This window comes from Pteronotus mesoamericanus, unplaced genomic scaffold, assembly GCF_021234165.1.
Source record: "Pteronotus mesoamericanus isolate MK-2021 breed Mesoamerican mustached bat unplaced genomic scaffold, CSHL_Meso_final contig_177, whole genome shotgun sequence".
In the NCBI taxonomy this organism is placed as follows: Eukaryota; Metazoa; Chordata; class Mammalia; order Chiroptera; family Mormoopidae; genus Pteronotus; species Pteronotus mesoamericanus.
Genome location: NW_026555073.1, coordinates 4,403,452 through 4,425,056, shown reverse-complemented (window position 1 = coordinate 4,425,056; position 21,605 = coordinate 4,403,452). Strand labels below are relative to the sequence as shown.

The 21,605-nt window shown below is 34.1% G+C and overlaps 1 protein-coding gene across 1 annotated transcript; it reads left to right on the top strand.

Annotated features, from left to right (window-relative positions):
* The first annotated feature begins 944 nt into the window (after nt 1-944).
* On the top strand, nt 945-21,282 carry CYLC1 (cylicin 1). Its single transcript, XM_054566625.1, has 7 exons — nt 945-1,004; nt 3,863-4,263; nt 10,216-10,256; nt 12,037-12,155; nt 12,830-12,943; nt 14,463-15,998; nt 21,250-21,282. Exons 1-7 carry the CDS (start codon nt 945-947, stop codon nt 21,280-21,282), a joined length of 2,304 nt encoding a protein of 767 aa, XP_054422600.1.
* Nucleotides 21,283-21,605: the final 323 nt, after the last annotated feature.

Sequence of the window (21,605 nt, the reverse complement as noted above, 5' to 3'; positions counted from 1 at the left end):
GAGATCACCAGTGTCATAAAGAACACAATTTATATGTCTAAATTATACCACCTTACTTGTTTAGCTTTATTTTTTTTCTGGCTCTCTTTAAGGTTACAGGATGATTGCTGTATTGCTTTCAAGAATTGCAACCAAACACAAATATTTCTAAGAGATAAAAGTGGACATCTTTTCTGGTAATTCCTACTTCAGACCATGGGAATCCTTTCCAGAACACTTCCCTCGTATATCATTGGCTAGAACTGGATACAACTAACCCTAGCTCAGTGAGGAACAAAAAATATTAAACAGTGGCTTCAAACAACAGTGATTTATATTTACAGCTCCAGATAAGTTTGTCCTCTTTTAAGTTATATGGGGAAAGTATAGGTAATAAAACAAAATTTGGGTTTTGTTACTAAGGAAAAATCGGTAAGTATATGTTGGTATATAAGCAATTATACTTACTATAGACCTGTAAGTTCCAGAAGAGCCTTTTAATGTTAAATTATTAGTATCTAGCGCAATAATTGGCATAAAGTGGCTTTTCAATAATTATTTTTGGATTATTAACCTTGCCTGGCAAGCAACTAAATCTGAATCATGGAGAAAGACTTCCCAGAAAAAGTGATATTTGATCTGGTTCTTGATTTTTAAAATGGACCAGAAAACAGAGAGGGAGAATACTCTTTTAGACAAAGAGACACACTAGAAAAAGACACAAAGTCATAAATTGACATGGCACTTTAGATCAGTTACAATTATTTTCTGAAAAACAGGAACAGAAAGTCCCATTGACAACAGCTTAAATCATAAGGATATTACTGTTTTCTTAACAGCATTTCTGAAAAGAGTGTTTCCATAAATCATTCAGTGGCTTAACAATGCCATCAAGATCCAGACTCTTGCAGACTTTCTTCTCAGTTATCTTTAGTATTGTCAATATGTCCCCCTATGTTTGCAAGATGGCCACTGCACTTTCAAGCACTATGCCATTACAAAGCAATACAGAAAACAGGAAGAGGGTAGGGATTTTATGACAAAACAGCATCTCAGACACCTGCTCCTAGACGTACTTCTGTTTATCATTGTCTCGATCTGGGTCAGGTGGCCCACTCCTAGCCTCAAGGAAGACTTGAAATGTATGTACAAGGACTTCCTGGTTTCTATGGTGATGACAACAAACAAGGGAGACAGAGGAAGGGAAAAATATTGGGTACACAACCAACAAGGCTCATCACAACATTTTTCAGTGAGTGTGGGTATCAAGGGTATGAGGAGAATGGCAAAAAACAAGCAAGCAAACAAACAAACAAACAGAAAAATAAATTGAATTCTCATGTTCACTGGCTAAACAAAACATAGGAGTTTCATGTGTAGCACTTATTTTCTTCATAAGGAACAACAACAAAAAAGCAGTATGAGCATTGCCTCTCTATTCTGATTCCTTCTTTTTTTTTAAAAAAAAATATCACGACTTAAACAGTCAGAATAAATATCTAATGAACTCTGCCACTGATTTTCAGTTGTCTTCTCAAAGTTTAGTCACCATTTAGTCGTTATCTCATAACAACTAACATAGAGAACATTTAGTAAAGTTTTCTCATATGGTTTAAACAACTGCCATTTTTAAATGGCAAGTCTGTCTGATTCACACAATTTTGTGTGAGTATATGATTATACCATATGTTTGAAAATGAGACCCTCTGAGCACGTGCTTCAAGTAAAATATTCTAATAAAAACTATATAAGACTGCAATGTTTGCATTATAACTATTGTAATATTAAGTATCAGTGAAGATGTATAGAATGTCCACTTTTGTACCATTTAAGTTGTTGCCTGTCAGCCCTTTATATCTACTTGAGTACAACTATTTTTATCACACATTTTCTTACATTATTTATGCATTCAACAAATATTTATTGAGTGCCTATTCTGAAGCAGGATTCTGCTAAGTGTGAGTGATTAAATTATGAACCACAACAAAAACAAACAAGGAAACCCCAAAAGGGAAATAGCTATACCTTCATGTAGCGCTTGCCTTGAAAGTTCCAGGAAACATAAGATTGTTAGCTTAAGTTTGACATCCATTTTGCCTTTTTTAACTTGTTAGAAGTTTCATCCCACTGAATGTCACTCACCTCAAGCATCCTTTTGACAAGCCTTAAGGTGTCCATCCTCACATTTAACAATCATTTATATATAAATTTTTTTATTTAAAAATTTATGAGTTAAAATAAGTAGGTTATTTTAAATAAAAATTTCTGAGTGCTACCTATTTTCCAGGCACTGTTCTAGTGGCCGTAGGGATACGTCAGTATATAAAACAGAGAAAAATCATTGCCCTCATTGAGTTTATATTCTATTGGTAGGAGATAAAGAAATAAGTTCTGTAGAAGGTAATAAAAGTTAGGAAAAAATTATAATAGGGTGACAGGGACGACCAGAATAGGGTACACGATGTAAAGGGGGCTTTATGTTCAGTTGAAGTTGTGACCTCCTGCCAGTCTGTTTGTAAATATTGGTAAAGACTGAAAGTGGTCACTAAAAAGGGGGAATGTTTTCTTTTTTCTTCAAAACTGAAGATATCCTTGAAGAAGCTGAGGGCCTCACAGTATACGTGTATATGGAATCACTGTTGCCTAATTTGTATGCAGGTAAAATCTCATTAATCTGGGAAAGCTTTAAGGCACAAGAAAAGGAGGACAAGGTGGCACAAAAGAGAAAGAGGAGGAGACACAGTCCTGATCTTTCCTTGGTATTGAGTTGGTGGCAGGGTCATATACAGCATGTACTGTACTTGAGCCCAAGATATTTACTAGTGCCTACTATAAGGTCTTTCCTGGTTCCTTTTCCTACTCCTTTTTTCTCTATGATTCAAAGTTCAAATGAGTCACAATATGTACAAATAAAAAAACCAAAATTTTTATCTTACTCTCTACAAGAATTAGAATAATCAATTTAAAGCTTTATATTTTTGTAGTGATTATTTAGTCAGTATGCCTGAACTAATGCTTAGAAATCTTCAAGTAATTTTTGTTTATTAAAGCTGTGTTTACATTGATATCATTTTGACTTTTAATTGATTTAACAGGTAAGTTTAAAAAAATCAAAGTAGTTTTTTTATCGACTATTTTTAATTGGTTTTTCTCAGAAATTTTTAAAGGCAATGCTTGTATTTTTAGCAGCAGAAATAACCCAAGAATAGAAATGTTTTGAATATCATTTCTATTTTCAGTTGCAATGTTTCACATGTATTGTTAATATTATTTTATGGTTCTTGATATATACATAGTTTGTAGAAACTTATAATTGGAAAACATTATATGGAAAATATAAAACTATAATTGTAATATTAAAATTTTGATGTCTTTACTTTGTTTAAACAATAAATATGTTGGCTTTATATGGTTGATATCCAACTGTATGCACAGTTTTATATTACTGTTTTTTTTTATTCGAATGTTAGAGATAAAATGAGTGTAAAACAGACCTGATTCCTACCCTCATGGAGTTTTCATGTAGTCAGTATTGAAACCATTCCGTAATCTTAGAAATTTATACTGTTTTTAAATTTTAATGTTTTATGTATAATTGTAGTTAACATGTTTTTATGCTGAAATAATAAATAATTTCAGATAAATTCCCAGGAGCAGAAAAACTGGGTGTGAGGGTAGGGAGACTTTTCACATCTCTTTACACAGTTATTTGTTTAGCTAATCTTGGTTTATTTTGTAGTGAAAAATTAAATGGTTTTCTATTAACTGTTTCGGAAGTCGATGCTGTGCGCCAGGTTTGTGAACTCACTGCGGCCAAGGGAAGGGATTTGAGAGTCGAGGCCGCAGGGCGTTTGTGAATCAGGGTCGTCTGGTTTTACTCTAGGCTCACCGGCCGTACCTTCTCGGTGCCGGACCTGGCACAGGACCGGGGGACCGACCGTCTCAGCGCTTGATCCTCTGCGGTCCCCTCGATGCCGCCTCCCTCCGTGTGTTGGAGCCGTTAGAAGCCGCGAACCTCCCCCGCAGGCCGTCCCTGTCCCCGGCCTCCGGGGCCAGGAAGAGCCAGCACATCGCGGGCTGGGGGGTCGGACCGGCTGAGGCCGCCCGCTCCTCAGACCCCTCGTCCCCCGGCCTCGCCTCCTGGTTCCTTGGCGGCGGAAAACGGAGCGCGGCCCGGCGGCAGCGGCCCCGAGGGCCGGTTAACGGCCGCCCAGCGGCGGCGGGCGGCGGCGCTTCCCTGCGGGGCTCCGGCGGCGGCCGAGGCCGAAGCGGCTCCACGGTTCTGTATTTATTTCTTTTTTCACTCTTTACTGAACTTGCGGGGTCACAGTGTTTAATAAACCCACACAGGTTTCCCGTGTGCGGCTCTGCTGCCCGTTATCTTTTAAGAACTATACCTTTTACTTTTGCTTAATTGACAAGTCTAAAAACAGACTACACTCAAATTATGGGGCGGGAACATCACCTTGAACATAACACACAGTTTTTACGGGGACAGCCTGGAGGTGAAGATAATGTACAAAATTATATTTGGGCTTTGTACACAAATGTTTCTATTCTTCTATCTTACTTTCAGGCCATAGACCTGTTTCACAAACACATACATACATATTTATATGCATCTACGTGCGCATGTAGGTGCTCCCCATTACTGTTAAAATAGACTATGAAACCTGTGTACGTGTTTAAAACAACCAAATAAATTCCCGGAGTGAAAACCTGATTTTCTCATTCAAACTCGACAGCATTCTGTGTAAATAGAGCTACGGTTTTTACTGGAAGGCAGTTACTTGGTCCTGTCCGCTCCCGCCCTGCGGCTCACAGCCGCTTTATGATGTCAAGGCCAAACGGCCTCATCACTAAACTTTGCCAGTTTCAACTTACTTTGCTTGAAGTCCTGGCAACATATAGGCAGGGGAAATGTCTCTCCTAACATTGTAAGTACTCTTTTTCATACTTTTTTTTACTGTTTTAAATACCTAACACGCTCAGTTTAACTCCATATCTATATTGTTTAACATAAGCAATGTTTCTCTTATAATACTTTTATTTATAAATTAAAATTTCTGTTTTAAGGACACAAATGAAATATTCCCCCCAATAGACTGACTGTTTTGTTTTCACATTTGGCTCCTTCAGGCTCTTTCACAAAATAGCTCCACAGCCTTGACCGTTTGATCTCTGTCTATGTGTATACTTACAACCACATCTTATTTTAGAAAGAAGGGAAGTAATTAATGTGTGAAACCACGGTCAAGTGGGAAGCAGGGTAAAACATACTAAGACTCTGATATTTTAATATGCTTAATTGTGTGTGTAGGGAAAATTAGATAATTCCATGTTGTGACTAAAACAAAAACTGTAGTAATATTTCCAATTAAGGATAATGTATACTGAGTTCACTTTTTAAAAGGATTTACTAAGTGGATAATAAAATATTATTCATTGGGAATTAAACAACAGTATTTCTGGAGGCTTTAGTGGCTACATCTTTCAATGTTGGTCAATATTTTAAAAGACAATGTACTCTAAAAATATTGTAAAAACTAATACAAAAAATTAGAATGGTATAGGCCACATTGACTTGGAACTACCAATTGATATTCATGTGTATTAAGATGAACTATATGAGATTATAAATATTAAACCATTTTAACTAATAAAAAATAAATTTTATTATGGTACAATCTAATGTAAAAAGCTTGTAACTAAAAATCATTTAGAAAGATAAAATAAAGGTGGCATAAAAATAAAGGATATGAACAGGTAATTTATAGGAGAAGATATGTGGATAACCAGTAAACACATGACATGGTCTGTAACCTGAATAATGAAAAGAAAATTTAGAAAATCTTTGACTCCAAAGTTCAAATTTTAAAAATCTACAAGGCTTTTTTCCTTCTTAAACAATACATCCTGTAGGTGTTTGGGTCTTTTCTATTTGTATGTATCACTTTTAGAAAAAGGGAATTCAGTGACTTTGAGAGAAAGAAAAAGAATGATTTCATCCACAAATTAAAATTGAACTCCCTAATGCCTTTATAAAGATACCTTTAGTTTGATGCTGCCCACACCTCATGTTACTGCTTACATCACAAAGGTCTCAGGATTATATTACCATGGGGCATTAGCTCTTTCAGACACACTGTCATAAGCAAAATCCTCTTTAAAACCCCCACTTCCTTTATCTGAAACTTGCCTCTCTCCCAAGTACACTGTTTTCTTGATACCCTCTCTAGTGGGGGCCGTTTTCCTTCTGACATCCGCTCTTATCTCTGCACCAGACGTGAATTAGGTGTCTTCTTGGTTACCCAATAGCATTTCTAAGTCATTCTCCTCCTCTGTTCCTTTAAATTAAACACCTATGGATCCCATGTCTTCAGATGATGTCACCTACTACATTTTTTCACAATTTTTAATTTGATTTTATGTTTTCCATCACCATTTATCCCTCCCATACCTTCTTCCGCCTCCACCCATCCCTGTGCCCCTACCCTGCAATCACCACCGTGTTGCCCATGTTCAGAAGTTCTTTCTCTTTTTTTCTTGTTTGCTTCATCCCTCCCCCATACCAGCCCTTCCCCTACAGAGCTCAGCCTGCTCTCTGAGTCCGTTTCTATTTTACTTTTTAGTTTATTGTCTTCATTAGATACCACATATCAGTGAAATCATACGGTGTCTGCCTTTCTTTGACTGGCTTATTTCACTTACCTTAATGCTCTTTCGGTCCATCCATGCTGTTGCAAAGGGTAAAATTTTCTTCTTCGTACAGCTCAGTAGTATTCCGTTATGTAAATGTCCCGTAGTTGTTTTATCCACTCATCTACTGATGGATACTTGAGCTGCTTCAAAATCTTGCTTATTGTAAATAACACTGCAATGAATATAGGAATGCATGTATTCATTCAAATGAGTGTTTCAGGTTTCTTTAGATAAATTCCCAGAAGTGGGGTCTCTGGGAATTTGTTATATGTTATTAGTAATTTCTATTTCTATGTTATAGGTAATTTCTCTCTTTCCATAGTTTGAATATTTGGTTCCTTTGGTATTTTGGTCTTTATTTCTTCTTTCATGAGTCACTTTATATTAATCAAACTTCTTAAATTTCCTTTCTATTTTGTTGTGATTTATATTTTCATTATACTTTTGTAGCTATCTTATAGACTACAACATAATCTTTTAAATTATTACAGTTTAGTACAAATTAATATTTTTACTACTCCCCAGATCCCACCTTACAACATGGTGGAATGTAAGCACCTTACAGCATTTGGACTCCACTTATTCCACTCTCTTTTATACACTATTACTACCATAAATGTTATTTTAAATAAAATTATTTTATTTAAACCCTGGCTGGTGTGGCTCAGTGGATTGAGTGCTGGCCTGATAATGAAAAGATCACTGGTTCAACTCCCAGGCAGGGCACATGCCTGGGTTGCAGGTCAGGTCCCCAGGAGGGGGCACAGGAGAGGCAACTGAACATGGATGTTTCTCTCCCCCTCTTTCTCCTTCCCTTCCCCGCTCTCTAAAAATAAATAAAATATTTTTAAGAATTATTTCATTTTAAACTCAACAGAGTATCACCATTATGAATAATAAATACTTGACATTTTTGTTTTGTACCCATTTATCTATTCATCTCGATGGTTTTTATTCATCTTGTATTAACTGTGCATAACCTTGTGTCATTTTCTCCCACCTAAAGAATTCTCATTTGTATTTATTTTAGTGCTTTCTACTGGCAATAAAATTGACACATTTTTGTTTGCTTAAAAGGCCTTTATGTTATTAAAAATATATTTGCAATGAAAAAAATCCTAAATTGAATTTTTTCTTTTATACCTTTAAAATATGACTCTATTGTCTTCTGGCATCTGTTACTCATTTTTTTCCTTTATGTCAAGATATAGATTGGGCTCATGTACCAAAGATATATTCACACAATCATTTATAAAATTAAAATAAAACCCTAATATGCTTTGAAAAGAAGAAAACTATTCAGAGTTGTAATTATATTTAAGCTTCTAATAATCAGAAACTGAGACTGTATCTATACAAAGTAAGCATCACATAATATATGGCTAAATTGTCCTTTTTCTGACTGTTCTTTGCTTTTTTTAGTGATTGCTTTTTTCAAAGTAAGGTGCACTTGCAAAGTAATCCATTTAAGTGTATGAATAAGATATTAGAACTTCAATTTATATGTTTTATTTCATCTTTAAAAATTGTCTAATTTAAAGTGTGATTTATGTTATGTTATTATAGTAACATAGAAATTATACACAAGTTGTGTTCAAAAGTTTTGAAAACACTACTTTTGACTGTAGAAAAGAAGTCAAAATCAATGTAAGTGCCATGTCTTTTTCCAAGAATATGAAAGTAATGATCCATTCAGCAGGTTAGATTTTCAAACTAAAGTCCCCACGATCACAGACCATACTATCTTCTAGCTACATTATTGAATGACTGTGATTTCAATGTAGACTAATCGATCAACTGCTTTTGCAAAAGCCAAAAAGCACAAGCTTGAACTATTTCAGGCATCTATGAAGTTTTCTTTTCAAAGGCCATTTAGACATTGGTTGTTTTTTTTTTTAATTTTTCACTTAATGATTTTTTTTTTGAAAAAACAAACCTTTAATTTGGAACACATTTCAAATAAAGCACAATGTATTTTTTAGTCAGTAATAAAATTTAGTTGTGAAAAACACATATGTGCATAAAGCTATGCAATGCCAAACTACATTATATCCTAATGTAATTTTTTTATTAATTTATTTTTTCAAATACATTTGTCTCTGCCTTCCCCCCACCACTTTCCCTTGCCCCCTCCCTCCTTCCCCCCCTCAGCTCTTCCCCTTTGGCTTTGTCCATGAGTCCTTGCTATAGGTTCCTTGACTTTCCCCTTCCCTTCCTTTTTCCCTGCCCCCCTCCCTCCTTCCCTCTTGTCTCTGTTGGTTTCTTTTCCTTTCAGTGTTGCTGGTCTTATTTTCCTTGCATCTTTGTATTGTTGGTTAGGTTCCACTTATAGGTGAGATCATATGGTATTTGTCTTTAACCAGAGCCGAGTATCCAAATGACCAGAGAAAGTTTTTAAATAACCAGAGAAATTTGTTAAATACATACTTGATGAAGCATACCCACGGATTCTGCTCCACGGGACCCAGAGTTCTCAGGAACGTTTACCTTTTTTAAAATTCCCCTTTTAAAAATCAGAATTTTAAAATTCCCTTTTTAAAAATCATGATTAAAGAGTTAATTCTGATGTTTACTTTCACTTGTGAACCACTAGACTAGATATTTTTATTACTCAGTGTCTCCAAAATCTTTCCTAAGTCAGTAGTTATTTACTGGTGGGCATGGACCAGGTTTTGTGCTGGATACTAGAGCTTTATTTAGGAAGTGAAAATATATCTGAGTGAAGCATAAATACATTTGACCATTTTTACTTATTTTTGTTTCTGTTCCAACTAATTTGATGATTTAGAAAAGTAAAAAAAAACAAACCAACTCTTAGCGCATATGTGTATATAAGTACAATCTCTGAATTAGGAATGGCCACAACTCATTGTCCCTGCTAACTAATAAGGAAATATTATTTTAAAAATTAATTATACCATGTATATTCTCAGTTGACAATCTGATGATCATGAGATCAGGCTGGCACTTTAAAAATGAAAGATATCATGGACCAATTTTCCCTGTGTCTAAGAACAATTTAAAATCCTAATCAACGCTGACATATGCCACTATCACACATCATTAGAGGTTTTAGTTTATTTAACTATTGAGAAAATTAAAAAATGTGTTTTTTTCCCCCAGAACTTATTTAGTGAATTTAGAAAATATGTGGGTTTACTATTATATTAGACTTTTTCTCTGGAATAATTAATTGGAGGGATACTGGTTGGATTTACTGTTTATATAATTAAAATATTTTCTATATTTTACAATATATCAAATTAGCATTTTATTTCAGCTTTTGTTCCATCGTTTATTTTTGTTCAAGTTTCTGGTGAAAATACATTTTTGTTCATTTATAACTTGATTTAGAGGAAAGGAACTGGGATATGACTTATTTTTATATGTGATATGAATTATTTTTAGATAATAGAGTTCTTAGAATGCATAAGACTTCTTAGTTTTACTATTGGTGGCTTATTAATATTATTATTATTATATCTTTTATTAATACAGCACACATTCAATTAAAACATTTTCTTTTTTTAACAGACAAGAAGCAAACATCAAAGCATGCAATAATTCCTTGCAAAGTAAGAATTTAGTCTCTTTTGAGTTCAATATTGTTCAGATTATATTTGAAAATACATTTAGGGAAAAATTATTAGCATATTCCATCCAATGTAATAAAGCATAGAATGCCTTGAGTTTTTGTTAAAATTTAGGAGAATCATTTGTGTGTGTATGTGTACATATATGTTGGTATGTGTGTGTGTGTAAAATATTTCTGGTCTTGATGGGGGTTTGTACTCGCTATGTTAAAAGGTAATATTTCATTTGTTTGTCCTCATTATAAAAAACAACTCTGATTTGATAAGATCCCCTTGTGTTTGAAATCCACAATAACAAAACCAAAAGTAGAAAATGAAAATATAGTTTAAAAAAGTGAAAATACCTTTTTACTTTAGTTCCCAAGTTTGTTTTATGTACAGTTTTCTGTTTTTCCAGTGAATATCTAATATGTTATTAGGAAACGAGACTAAAATTCTGTAGTCTTGGTCCTAGTAGTAATTTAAAACTAGCAGTAAAGAAAAAAAAACAACTTAGTATAAAAAGTTCTAATTATTTTATAAATTTTTACCATTTCAATAAATATTTCTCAAAAAAAAGTCAAAATGGATGGTTCATTTGTTACATAGACACAACTAGAAATGTTCTCCTTGATAAATTGAGCTTAAATCTGCACTGCCACAACATTTATCCACTGGCTCTAGTTCCTCCTTCAGGAAACACAAAAGGAGCCTCTAACTTTGTGATTAAGAAAATGGACACTGGAACCAAACCATCTGTGTTTGAATTTTATTTCTTCTACTTGATGATTTTTGGCAAATAATATAATTTCTCTCAGTGCTTTATTTTTCCACATCTATAAAATGGAGGCAATTGTAAATTATATTATCTAATTCAAAGTGTTGTTCGAGGATTAAATAAGCTTATATGTGTAAAGTGCTTAAAATACTGTCTGGCACATAGTAAGCACTATGTTACTGTTAGCAGTTGCAGCTATTCTATACATACTACTACTACTATTCCATATATCTCCTTAAGTATTTAAATATAATGATCAAATTTTTTATTAGTCTTCCCATCTCCAGGAGAACTGTCCTTAGTTACCTCATCAGTTCCTTTTGTACATAGCTACCAGATATGGTGATTCTCCTGATCACTGTATTTTGGATATATTCCAGTGCGTATATGTTCCTTTAGTAAACTTTATCAAATTCCTCAGGGTGACATTAGTTCATAAAATTATATAGGTTTCAAGTGTACAATTCTAGGATACATCATCTGTATAATTGCATTGGGTGCTAACCACCCAAAGTCAAGCTTCTTTCCCTTTTTAAAATAGAGTTCACAGAACTGAATGTAGTATTTGAGTCTCTGGCCCTAATTTTGGTGTATTGAAATGTCATCATTTAGGTCAGAGGAATGCTAAAAGGAAACATTCAGATTTAACCAATTGTGAATTTTACTAATTACTCTATTCTCAGCATTGTGCTAGCTATTATGGGGACTATACAAGAAGTCACATTTAACCGTTGCCCCCTCAATAAATTTAATTAAAAATTATTAAAATTACAAATGTTATTTTAAAACATAATTATTGCTAAATAGGGAGATAAGCTTTTACGGGGAAATCTCATTGAAATCCCTAAATGACATGCAAATAAACTACAAACTCTGGGGAAAGGGGATATTTTGAGTTATAACTTAGTTTAATTTGAACAATATATTTCTTACTCATGAATATTTCAGTGCTTACTAAGGTCCAGCTTCTAATTGCAAATTATTTATTGTCTTCTCTTATGTTAGTCAGCGAATCAAGCAGAAAATTGTGTCATGAAGAATACTTCACATTGTCATTTCCTAAACCACCACAGCCAGGCAGAGAAAAGAGATCGAGACTTTCAGAATTACAAACCTCCATTCCTGTAAGAAATGCAAAGTTCATTTTAAAACTAAATCTAAGATTATACAATATATAAATAAAGGCATATGTAAAATTATATAAGATATAATATATATAATAGTTACATATTATATATTATATGTATAACTTATCATTTAAATTAAATATTAGTTATATTATAATTTTATAATATAACATATATGCATAACTTATAATTTAAATTAAATTATAATATTTATATATTATAAATAGAGCTTATAATTTAAATTATAATATATTATTCATATTATTTATAGTTATATAGCTTATAATTTAAATTATGTTATATAAATTATATTCTATAACTTATATATAGAATTTAAATTTTACTACCTCTTGGAGGCAGATATTTTAAAACTTACAATTTTCCATAAGACAGGTTGCCCTCACCTACCACCTCAGATTAAGCTTTTATTTGTATGTGGCTCTTCATTTCAAAGACATTATATAGCTAAAAGAACAGGCAAGCTAGAGAACCTACTGCTGCAAATGCTGGGATCTCTCAGGAAATTCTTAGTGCTGCAAAAATATAAAATTTGAAACTTAGAACATGAGCTGATCTTGATGAGATTTCAGATCGTCTCCATTTTCCTGAATCTGGTGCTAAAGATCCTAGATACTGGAAGATTCAAGTTTCCTACTGCTTTTGTGAAGTAGGGTCATCAGCCAGCAAAAAGGAAAGCTATACGTGTGGCAAACGCCCATGGTAAGAAGCAGAACCTGGTGGCCTTTTATGTGCGTCAGCAAGGCTGCGCTCTCCTGGCCACCAATGTACGGCAAGTGAAAGAAAGTGTTCCCAGCAGTGAAAAGTGAAGCATTACATTTCCTATGTGTTAAATATCCTGTTAGATGTTAGAGTTTGGTCGATGAGTAATGCGTGTACTTAATGCATATTTCTGTCTGTGTATTCATGCGCTTACCCCAGGAAACAAGCATTATTAGGCATCTCTGTACAAAAGAACACTACCCTTCCCTGCTCCAGAGGTGACTATTGAGGGCAGTTGTGGGGGTTTGGTTCCAGATGTTTTTCTCAGCATTCTCTCTCTCTCTCTCTCTCTCTCTCTCTCACACACACACACACACACACACACACACACACACACACACACACACGAGGTGCTACTATGAGCTTTTTCCATTTGCTTTTCTCCAGTAACAGCGTGTCCTTGGCACATCACGGTCCTTCTATTTCCTACTCGGCCAGTGTTCCTTACTACAAGCCCCCATTATTAATTTGCCTTCTTCAGTCACTGCCAGTTAAATAAAAAAGGTGTTGTTTTTTTTTTTACCAAAAAGAAAAAAAAAGAAAGAAAAAAATAAAGTAAAAAAAGAAAAGACTAGTGTTCAGAGGTCAACCCATGCCGATACCAAAATATGTTTTAAAGCCGTCTCCCAAAGCAGTTACATTCAATGAATTTACTTAAGAGCCATTCGTAATATCTGTAATGACTGAAGTACAGACTTCTGTTCATGATCTTCCTTTAATTCCGTATGACCATTTCATTGACTGGTGATATCTCTACTGAATAATATAAAAGAATATTTTATAAATGTAAGTTAATAATCTATGTGGCCACTATGACATTCACATTTGTCAAATGTTTGGGTGGGGGTTTAAACAGTTACACTACTGCAACACAAATTAGTGTGGATCAAACATGTGTTTCATTTTATGTCCTTGTTTATGACAGTACTTCACAGCAGGATTCTCAGGCTTATAATTCAATGAGAGACCTTGAAAGCAGGAGTAGAAATGAAGTTAGGCCTGAAGCCAACAGCTATCACAAGAATTGTCATGACACACTTGATGGGTATAAGTGTATTTCTGAACTAACTTGAGGGTGGAAGGTACGCAAAATGTTCCAAAAGGTTTCTCATTTTGAGGTCCACTATCAATTGTGAGTACAGGCCCCAAAAGACCACAGCTTTGGATCATTGTGGGGCTGCTTCAACCTCAATATGAATCATTGAGAAAATCCTTAGGTTTCTTCTAAAGTAATTTTATTTTTAAAGTAGTTATTATCTCACATAAGCACAAAACATACATAGGACATTGAAAAATTAAAAAAAAAACAGCTTTAAATGGATGGTTAGAAAAAGCTATTTTCAACTTTCAATATATAAATGTTTACCTCATTCAAAATCTGTTTTTGATTTTATGAAATTTTTAAATTAAATTTATTTGAATGACATTTGCTTCTAAAATTATATAGGTTTTAAGTGTACAGTTCTGTGATATGTTATCTGCATATTGCAATGTCATTCTTCTTATTCTAACCAATCTTTTTAGAAATATGACAAAAGAAAATTAGAAGAAGTCCATACACCTGCTCAGATATGGATAAGGTATTTTTTAAGAAAAAAATGCCAAAGGCCATCTAATTACTTCACTGTCAGAAGACAGGATCCCTTTAGTCTTCCCTATACTCCTAAAACCCATTCTGAAAAGGCAGAATCTGAAAAGTCGGAAGAGTCCAAGAAAAATACTGGCCCACATGAAAAAACTCCAGAATCCAAAAAAATGGCAAATGATAAAAAACCTAAAAGAGGAGCTAAAACAGATAAAACTTTATCAAAATCATCACATGAAAGTGAACTATCTAAGAAGTTGAAGTACAAACCAGAAACAAACCCAGAATCCAAAGATTCTAAGGTAGTCTTAGTGAAGGATCCAAGAAAAAGTAAGAGAGATTTCAAAATTTTCAAGAAGACAAATATTAAATCCATATGTACACGAAAGAATTCCAAGAGCCCAGAGAACAATTCTGATGCCAAATCTGAGGCCTACTCAAAAAATAGTTCAAATATAGATTTAATGATATCTCTAGAGGAGTCTGGTGCTGAATCCATGGAATTTGATACGTGGTTAAATAATTGCTCGCAGAATAATTCAAAGAAGACTTCAAAGAAGGAAGCAAATAAAAGCTCTGATACTGAATCTTTAGATTCAAAAGATGGAAAGAAGGGTAATAAAGGTATAAAGAAAGGCAAGAAGAAAGTTGCAAAGAAGGACACAGAATCTACTGATGAATCTGCAAGCTCAAAGGATGAAAAGAAAGGCTTAAAGAAGGTTAAGAAAGATCCAAAGAAAATTAACAAAAAGAAAGAATCAAAGGACACAGAGACTACTGGTACAGAATCTGAGTCTGAATTGGATTCAAAAAAGGCTAAGAAAGATTCAAAGAATAAGAAAGGTTCAAGGAAGGACAGCAAGAAAATGGATGCCAAGGAGGACACAGTATCAACTGATGGTGATCCTGAATCTGACGTGCTTTCAAAAAGTGATGAAAAAGATGAAAAGGTCAGGAAGAGAGGCTCAAAGAAAGGTGACAAAAAGAAGTCTGCAATAAAGTCTGAAGAGTCCAGTGAAATTGAATCTGATTCAGATTCAAAAATGGCTAAGAGAAGTTCAAGGGAAAGTGCCAAGAAGCAGAAAGCAAAGAACATAGAGTCTAGTGATGCAGAATCTGAGGACTCTTCCAAGAAAGAACCAAAGAAGACTGGATTGATCAAAAGTTCAGATGCTGAGTCTGATGATTCAATGCATAGACTTGGGGCTCAAAACAAAGGAGCTGAAGAATCAGATGGCACATCTGCAGATTCAAAGAAGGGGGTGCTGGGACAGAAAAGAGATATCAAAACGTCATTCAGAAGGACTACATTCAGAGGAAAAGAAAAAGCAGTTACAGGTAGATTTCCTCCGCCAAGAAGAAGCCCAACATTTCCACCATTTCCTTTGGAGCCGATAATTCTGTCACCTAAGATCAAACGTCCCTGTCAGTGCAAGATGCAGCTTCCACCTCCAAAACCAAGATATGCTCCTTTGGTACGTTTACTCTGTTTTATTTTAGAGACAATTGTATTGAAAATGAAAGATATTTTAGAGATTTGAATTTCTATTTTCTCTAAAGAATAGTTCTCTTTTACTGCAATATTGCTAAGCTTGGGACTCTCAGGTAAGAAAGATAAAGGACACCTCAAAATGACTCAAAAGCATTGCAAAACAAATGTAAAAAAGTTAAGAATAATATTTAGACCGGAGCATAGAGAACTAGCTTGTGACTTAAGAAAACATTTAAAATTATGTGTAAACAGAGTCATATTACAAAAGTGGTTAACTGTTCTATATAAGAAAATAACAAACATGAAAATTGACTAGCACTTGTACAGGCACAGATTTAAGTAAGATATAAAATCATTTCCTAGGAAGTTGTTGAATACAGTATAACCACAACCAAAATACAGACAGGGCTAGTTGGAAATATAACATATGAGGATTCAGATAGACAAAATATTATATCTGAACTAGACTTCTTTATGTGCCAGTATTCTAACTGATAATCCATCCACCAGGGGAACTCTTCCATCCTCCTTCATCCAAAATCTGGCTAGAAAAGCAAGCTTAAGTAGACATCTCACCTTGGATGGAGGGGCTCCTGTCCCCCTTATTGTCCTTGCTTTATGGCTCTCTCTGATCTTTGGTTGGGGCGTAGCTCACTTTCATGGTTTCCGTGTGTCACTGTGTTTCTCTCCTTTCTCACACAGCGTGCTTTGCCTATTTTCAGCATGATAGGGCTGCTGCACTCTACTGCTAAAATTAGAGAATCTGTAGATACAGCCAGGTCTTGACCTTGAGCTTCAAATTTCAATTAATGTCCTCCTATTCTTTCTCAAAGAGCTTCAATACTCTCTTTTAATCTGGTGAGAATCTCCGTTTGCTTCTCTCTCTCTCTCTCTCTCTCTCTCATTTTGGGATTGCTTTTATCTCTCTGAAAAAGCTTGGATTTTAGGTGCATTTTCCCCTACCGTACTCAAAACCTTAGCTTTGAGACTTGAACCTGAAATAAGCATGCCCTTGTTTAGAAGTCAATCTTAGAAATTGTATCAATGGGTGGGTAGTCATTAGGGTAACAACAATGAATATGTTGCTGGATCATTTTTAAGGTAAATGAGAAAAAAGAACCTCATATACCTGGATTGTTTTTCCACAAGTAGTTTTTATGCAAAAGAAATACAATGTGAGAAAGCAAGTTGGGGCCAAATATTAAATTTATTTATGAAACACAACTTCAGGGTGGTGTTCTGGGCTTGTATATATATTTACCAGCAAGTCTCTTTAATAAACTTCCATATGCATAATTACCATGCAGTCAGGCTCCTCTTCACTAAAAGTGCTCTTTTCAAGATTAACAAATCCCTTCTTGGGGCCACATCAACGGGTCTCTCCTCTCTCCTCATCTTATTCTATAATCCAATGGCATTTAAGCTAGCCTCTCCCTCTTCCTAAGAACACTTACTTTACTTGACTTCTATGACTCCATGCTCTCCTGTTTTCCTTTGTATACTATGTATATAGTATACAAATATATAGAATATATATTTGTAAAATATAATATACTTTCTGATATATACTCTTGTCTTCTTTTTTAAATATTCAATCAATTTCTAAGTTGCAGGAGACAGAAAAAATAGATTGAAGGCAACTCCACTATCAAGTGGCAGTTTTTTTGTGTATGTGTGATTTGAATTAAGTCATCTGCAGATGAGAAGACAATTACCTAACCTACTCATTATAACAAATTTTTCTTAAGTTCTAATGAGAAAGAGGATATGAAAAAATTTCTTAATGATTTAGATGAAACCTAAGAGTAACAGACTAGCTTGCCAAAAACTCCTCATCATTTCTTTCAGAATAAATGTTATAATGCTTACAGTTGTTAACAAGGTCCTAGGCAATCTGATTTGTTGCTCTCTCTGTCTATGGCCATACCACCTTGAACGTGCCCGATCTCGTCTGATTTGTTGCTCTCTCTGATTTCATCATTTTTCCTATTCATCAATCTGATCCAGCCACATTGACTTCCCTGTGTTTTTCCTTGAAAAGCTGAGAAATATTATTTAGGATTTTTTTGCCCTCGTTCTTCCTTCTACCCAGAACATTATTTCTTCAGATTTCCATTTGTCTATTTCTCCCCTTTAGATAATTTGTTCAAATGTCAATTTCTCAGTGTGGCTAACCTGACCATACTTTTTTTTTTTTTTTTTTTTTAGTTTTTAAGCAAAGCTCTGGCCAGTTTTATTAAAGGAAAATTCTGCATGATTTTCTTTTTTTTCACTTAATTTATTTTTTCAAATACATTTGTCTCTGTACATGATTTTCTTTTCACCAGTCTATTCTTTCATGCTTTTATCCTCACAATCTTCACCTCATCTACTTTTTTCCATAGTTGGCTACCTTTCACTATGTAATTTACTTATTTATTATGTGTGTTTTGTGTACCCTCTGGTAGAAAGTAAGCTCTGGAAGGACAGAACTCTTTTTATTTTGTTTACTAATATTACCCAAATGCCCAAAAGAATGGCTGGCACTCAGTAGGTATCGAATACGTAAATTAATGTGGCATTTATTAGATAATAAGAACAAAGAATTAAAAACAATTCTTGGCATTTAAAAACATTCAGATGATACTGGACAGTATGAATTTTTAGCGTACCCAGTTCATGAATTTATTTATTCTTTCATTCATTACACCAGGCTGAAGAAAGTAATATTTGAGCTGAGTCGTGAAAGATATGAAAGGCTTTGACATGCAGAGACTGTGGATAAGTTTCTATCCATGAACATTCAGCTAGTTAATAGCAGAGCTAGGCTATAAACATGCATCAGGAGATGGAAGGTCAGAGTGTGATGTTGAAAGCTGGTATTAACTTAGGGAAGAAACAAAATTTACAGTCCAGAAACCAGACAAAGTGAATGGTGAGAGAGACATACAGTTAGAAACCAGCATAATAAGCATAGTGAAAGTCTAAGGAACATAAAAGCAGCAAAAAAAATTGTTATGCCTCTACATGAGATTTTTTAGAGAAATACTACACAATAAAATAAATGGAAGGAGGATGAACTAAGTTCTGATTTGTAGCTAGATAGCCTCTTTAATTTTTTAATAATATAGTTTACAAAGTTTCCTGTCTGTTATATAACTGTGTTGAAATGCTGATGCTTTGCTGTGCTTTAAGCATGCGACTAATCTATTTTTCTCTCACTCATCATTAAGTTGGATGTCTTCTTGTTGACATCTGTCTATCAAGAATAAATTCTAATTTCATGATCCAAGTTATTTAGACAATTGTCCATTTTCTGGACATTCCCCAAACTCTTTCCTATATGGAAAAAGAATGTACTACTTACTACTATTCCTTGAATTGTCAAGCTACTTAATTCCTCATTAAAGTATTACCAGTTTAATTTTGGTTACTGTCTTAGGCAGCTTGGCTGTTAATAGACTGAGTGGCTTAAGAATACTTACTTTTCACAGTTTTGGAGGCTCTCAGTCCAAAATCAGGATACAAGCATGGTTGGTTTCTGATGAGGGACCTCTTCCTTGGTTGTAGATGTCACCTTCTTACTATATCCTCACATGACAGAGATAGTCCTGGTCTCTTCATTCCCTTAGAAGGACACTGGTCCCATCATGGAGGCTGAACCCTCATGAGCTCAGCTAAGCCTAACTACCCCTTAACTGCCTTGCCTCCAAATACCATCACAGTAGGGATTAAGGCCTTAAAATATAGATTTTATAAGGACACAAACATTCAGCCTATAGCAGTTAACCTTCTGGTGTTAACCATAGTTTAACTGAGATCTTTAAAATTCTTAAAAACAAAATACATAAATGAATGAATTTCAAATGTTGGATATTGGGTAGTGTGAAATACTTTAGAAAGTGGCATTTCTAGTGCCTCCCTGAAATGACAGTATATGCATAGAAGTTATTCCACCTATATTTAAGGCTAGATCCAGTCAACACCTCTCAAACATTTGGTAAGCATCATATGGCAGGAAAGAATATTGAACTGTGAATTGAGAACATTAGTGATAACGTACATTTCTGAGAATAAAATCAAGATCCTTATAATAAATGGTCAAGAAATAGGAAGGCAGAATTTATGCAGGGTGAAATAAATATCAAAATCAAAATCATGAAAAAGTACTTACTGTGTAGTATTAGTAATTAAATCAACTCCATTAGATAATTTTTAACCTAATAATGCAGCAAATATATATGCACAATTTGTGTTAGTATGAAACATATAAATTGTATAGTATTAAATGTGTGAGATATATTTTATAGAGATAAGAGATTAGATAGATCAATAGATAAAGAGATAGATAGATAGGTAGATAGATTAATCTTATTTAGAGCTGTTAAAGCTTCAGGATCAGTGGTACATTTATTCATGGCTCCCTGAAAAAGAAAAATGGAATAAACTGACTTAACTCTCCTCTGGACCTACACGGGACTATATAGGAAGGGTCATAAATAGGACAATACTATTTGACTCAGTTATCTCATTACTAGAAATGTAATGAAAAAAACCAGCATAAGGAAGAACAAACTCAGCATAAAAATGATGAATGCAATACTGTTTATAAAAATAACTTTAAAAGTGAAGAAAATGGTTTAGAAAAATATAAAACAGAAAACAGAATAGTTTGTATTCACTGAAACAATTGTGAAACCTTGAAAATTCAAGGGCAAAGTTCATACAATGATGTTGCGACTAGGCAAAAATCTGCATACTGGTGGACAAAGAGTAGGCAAAAGTATGCAAATAAAATACTTATATTTAGTGTAGTATAATCTGCAGTGACTAGCAGCTACTTTTGATGTATTTGTGTTTTTATAATTTATTATCAATTTTTAATGTTCTAGTCTATTAAAAGAGTTGTGAAAACTCAGACTCATACCGTAGCATTGCTAAGACTTGGTTCTTACACAAATGTTGGTGAATGGACTAAAATTCAGTATTTGTCATCTTTCAGTGAATATTAAAATCACCCAGGAAACTTGTGGAACATGCACATTGCTAACTCTATATCAGAATTTAACTTGATATGTTGGGGGTAGAATACATGGACCTGTATTTTTAATAATTAAAATTTATACCCAAGTTCTCTTCCACCTATTACATTCTGTGATTTCATGTGGTTCATAACATATCAGCAAATCTCTGTAATAGGTAAATAACCTTTTTCTTTTTCTTTTCTTTCCTTTTTTTTTTACTTTATATCTCAGCCTGAAGCAAAGTGGATTCATAAGCTGCTTTAAAGAACAATTGAGCACTTCATGTCACAGAAAGGCCTTACCACAGGAAACACTAGCTACTCTCAAACGAGCATTTCTACTTCTGTGGGACTGTAATAAATAAAAACGAGTCTTCTGTGACGAGTACCAGGATCTGATTTTTGTGTATGTAATTTATAGAGATGCTTTATGGAAGTGTGTGCTTTATTTCTTAAATGTCTGAACCAAAATACTGCAGCATTTTACCCCATGTTCTGAAGATTCAGTTTAGAAGCCGTTTCTGAGTTTAGATTAAAATTTAGTGATCTTCCTTTGGATGCACTAATTAGATTGTGTTAAATTTCTCT

What these genes read in the sequence shown, in the direction of transcription:
- CYLC1 (XM_054566625.1), top strand. Translation starts at nt 945, where the DNA reads ATGGCCACTGCACTTTCAAGCACTATGCCATTACAAAGCAATACAGAA. An exon ending in ATACAGAAAACAGGAAGAGG is followed by an intron (nt 1,005 to 3,862) that starts GTAGGGATTTTA and finishes GTTTTACTCTAG; the next exon opens with GCTCACCGGCCGTACCTTCT. An exon ending in CGAAGCGGCTCCACGGTTCT is followed by an intron (nt 4,264 to 10,215) that starts GTATTTATTTCT and finishes TTTTTTTAACAG; the next exon opens with ACAAGAAGCAAACATCAAAG.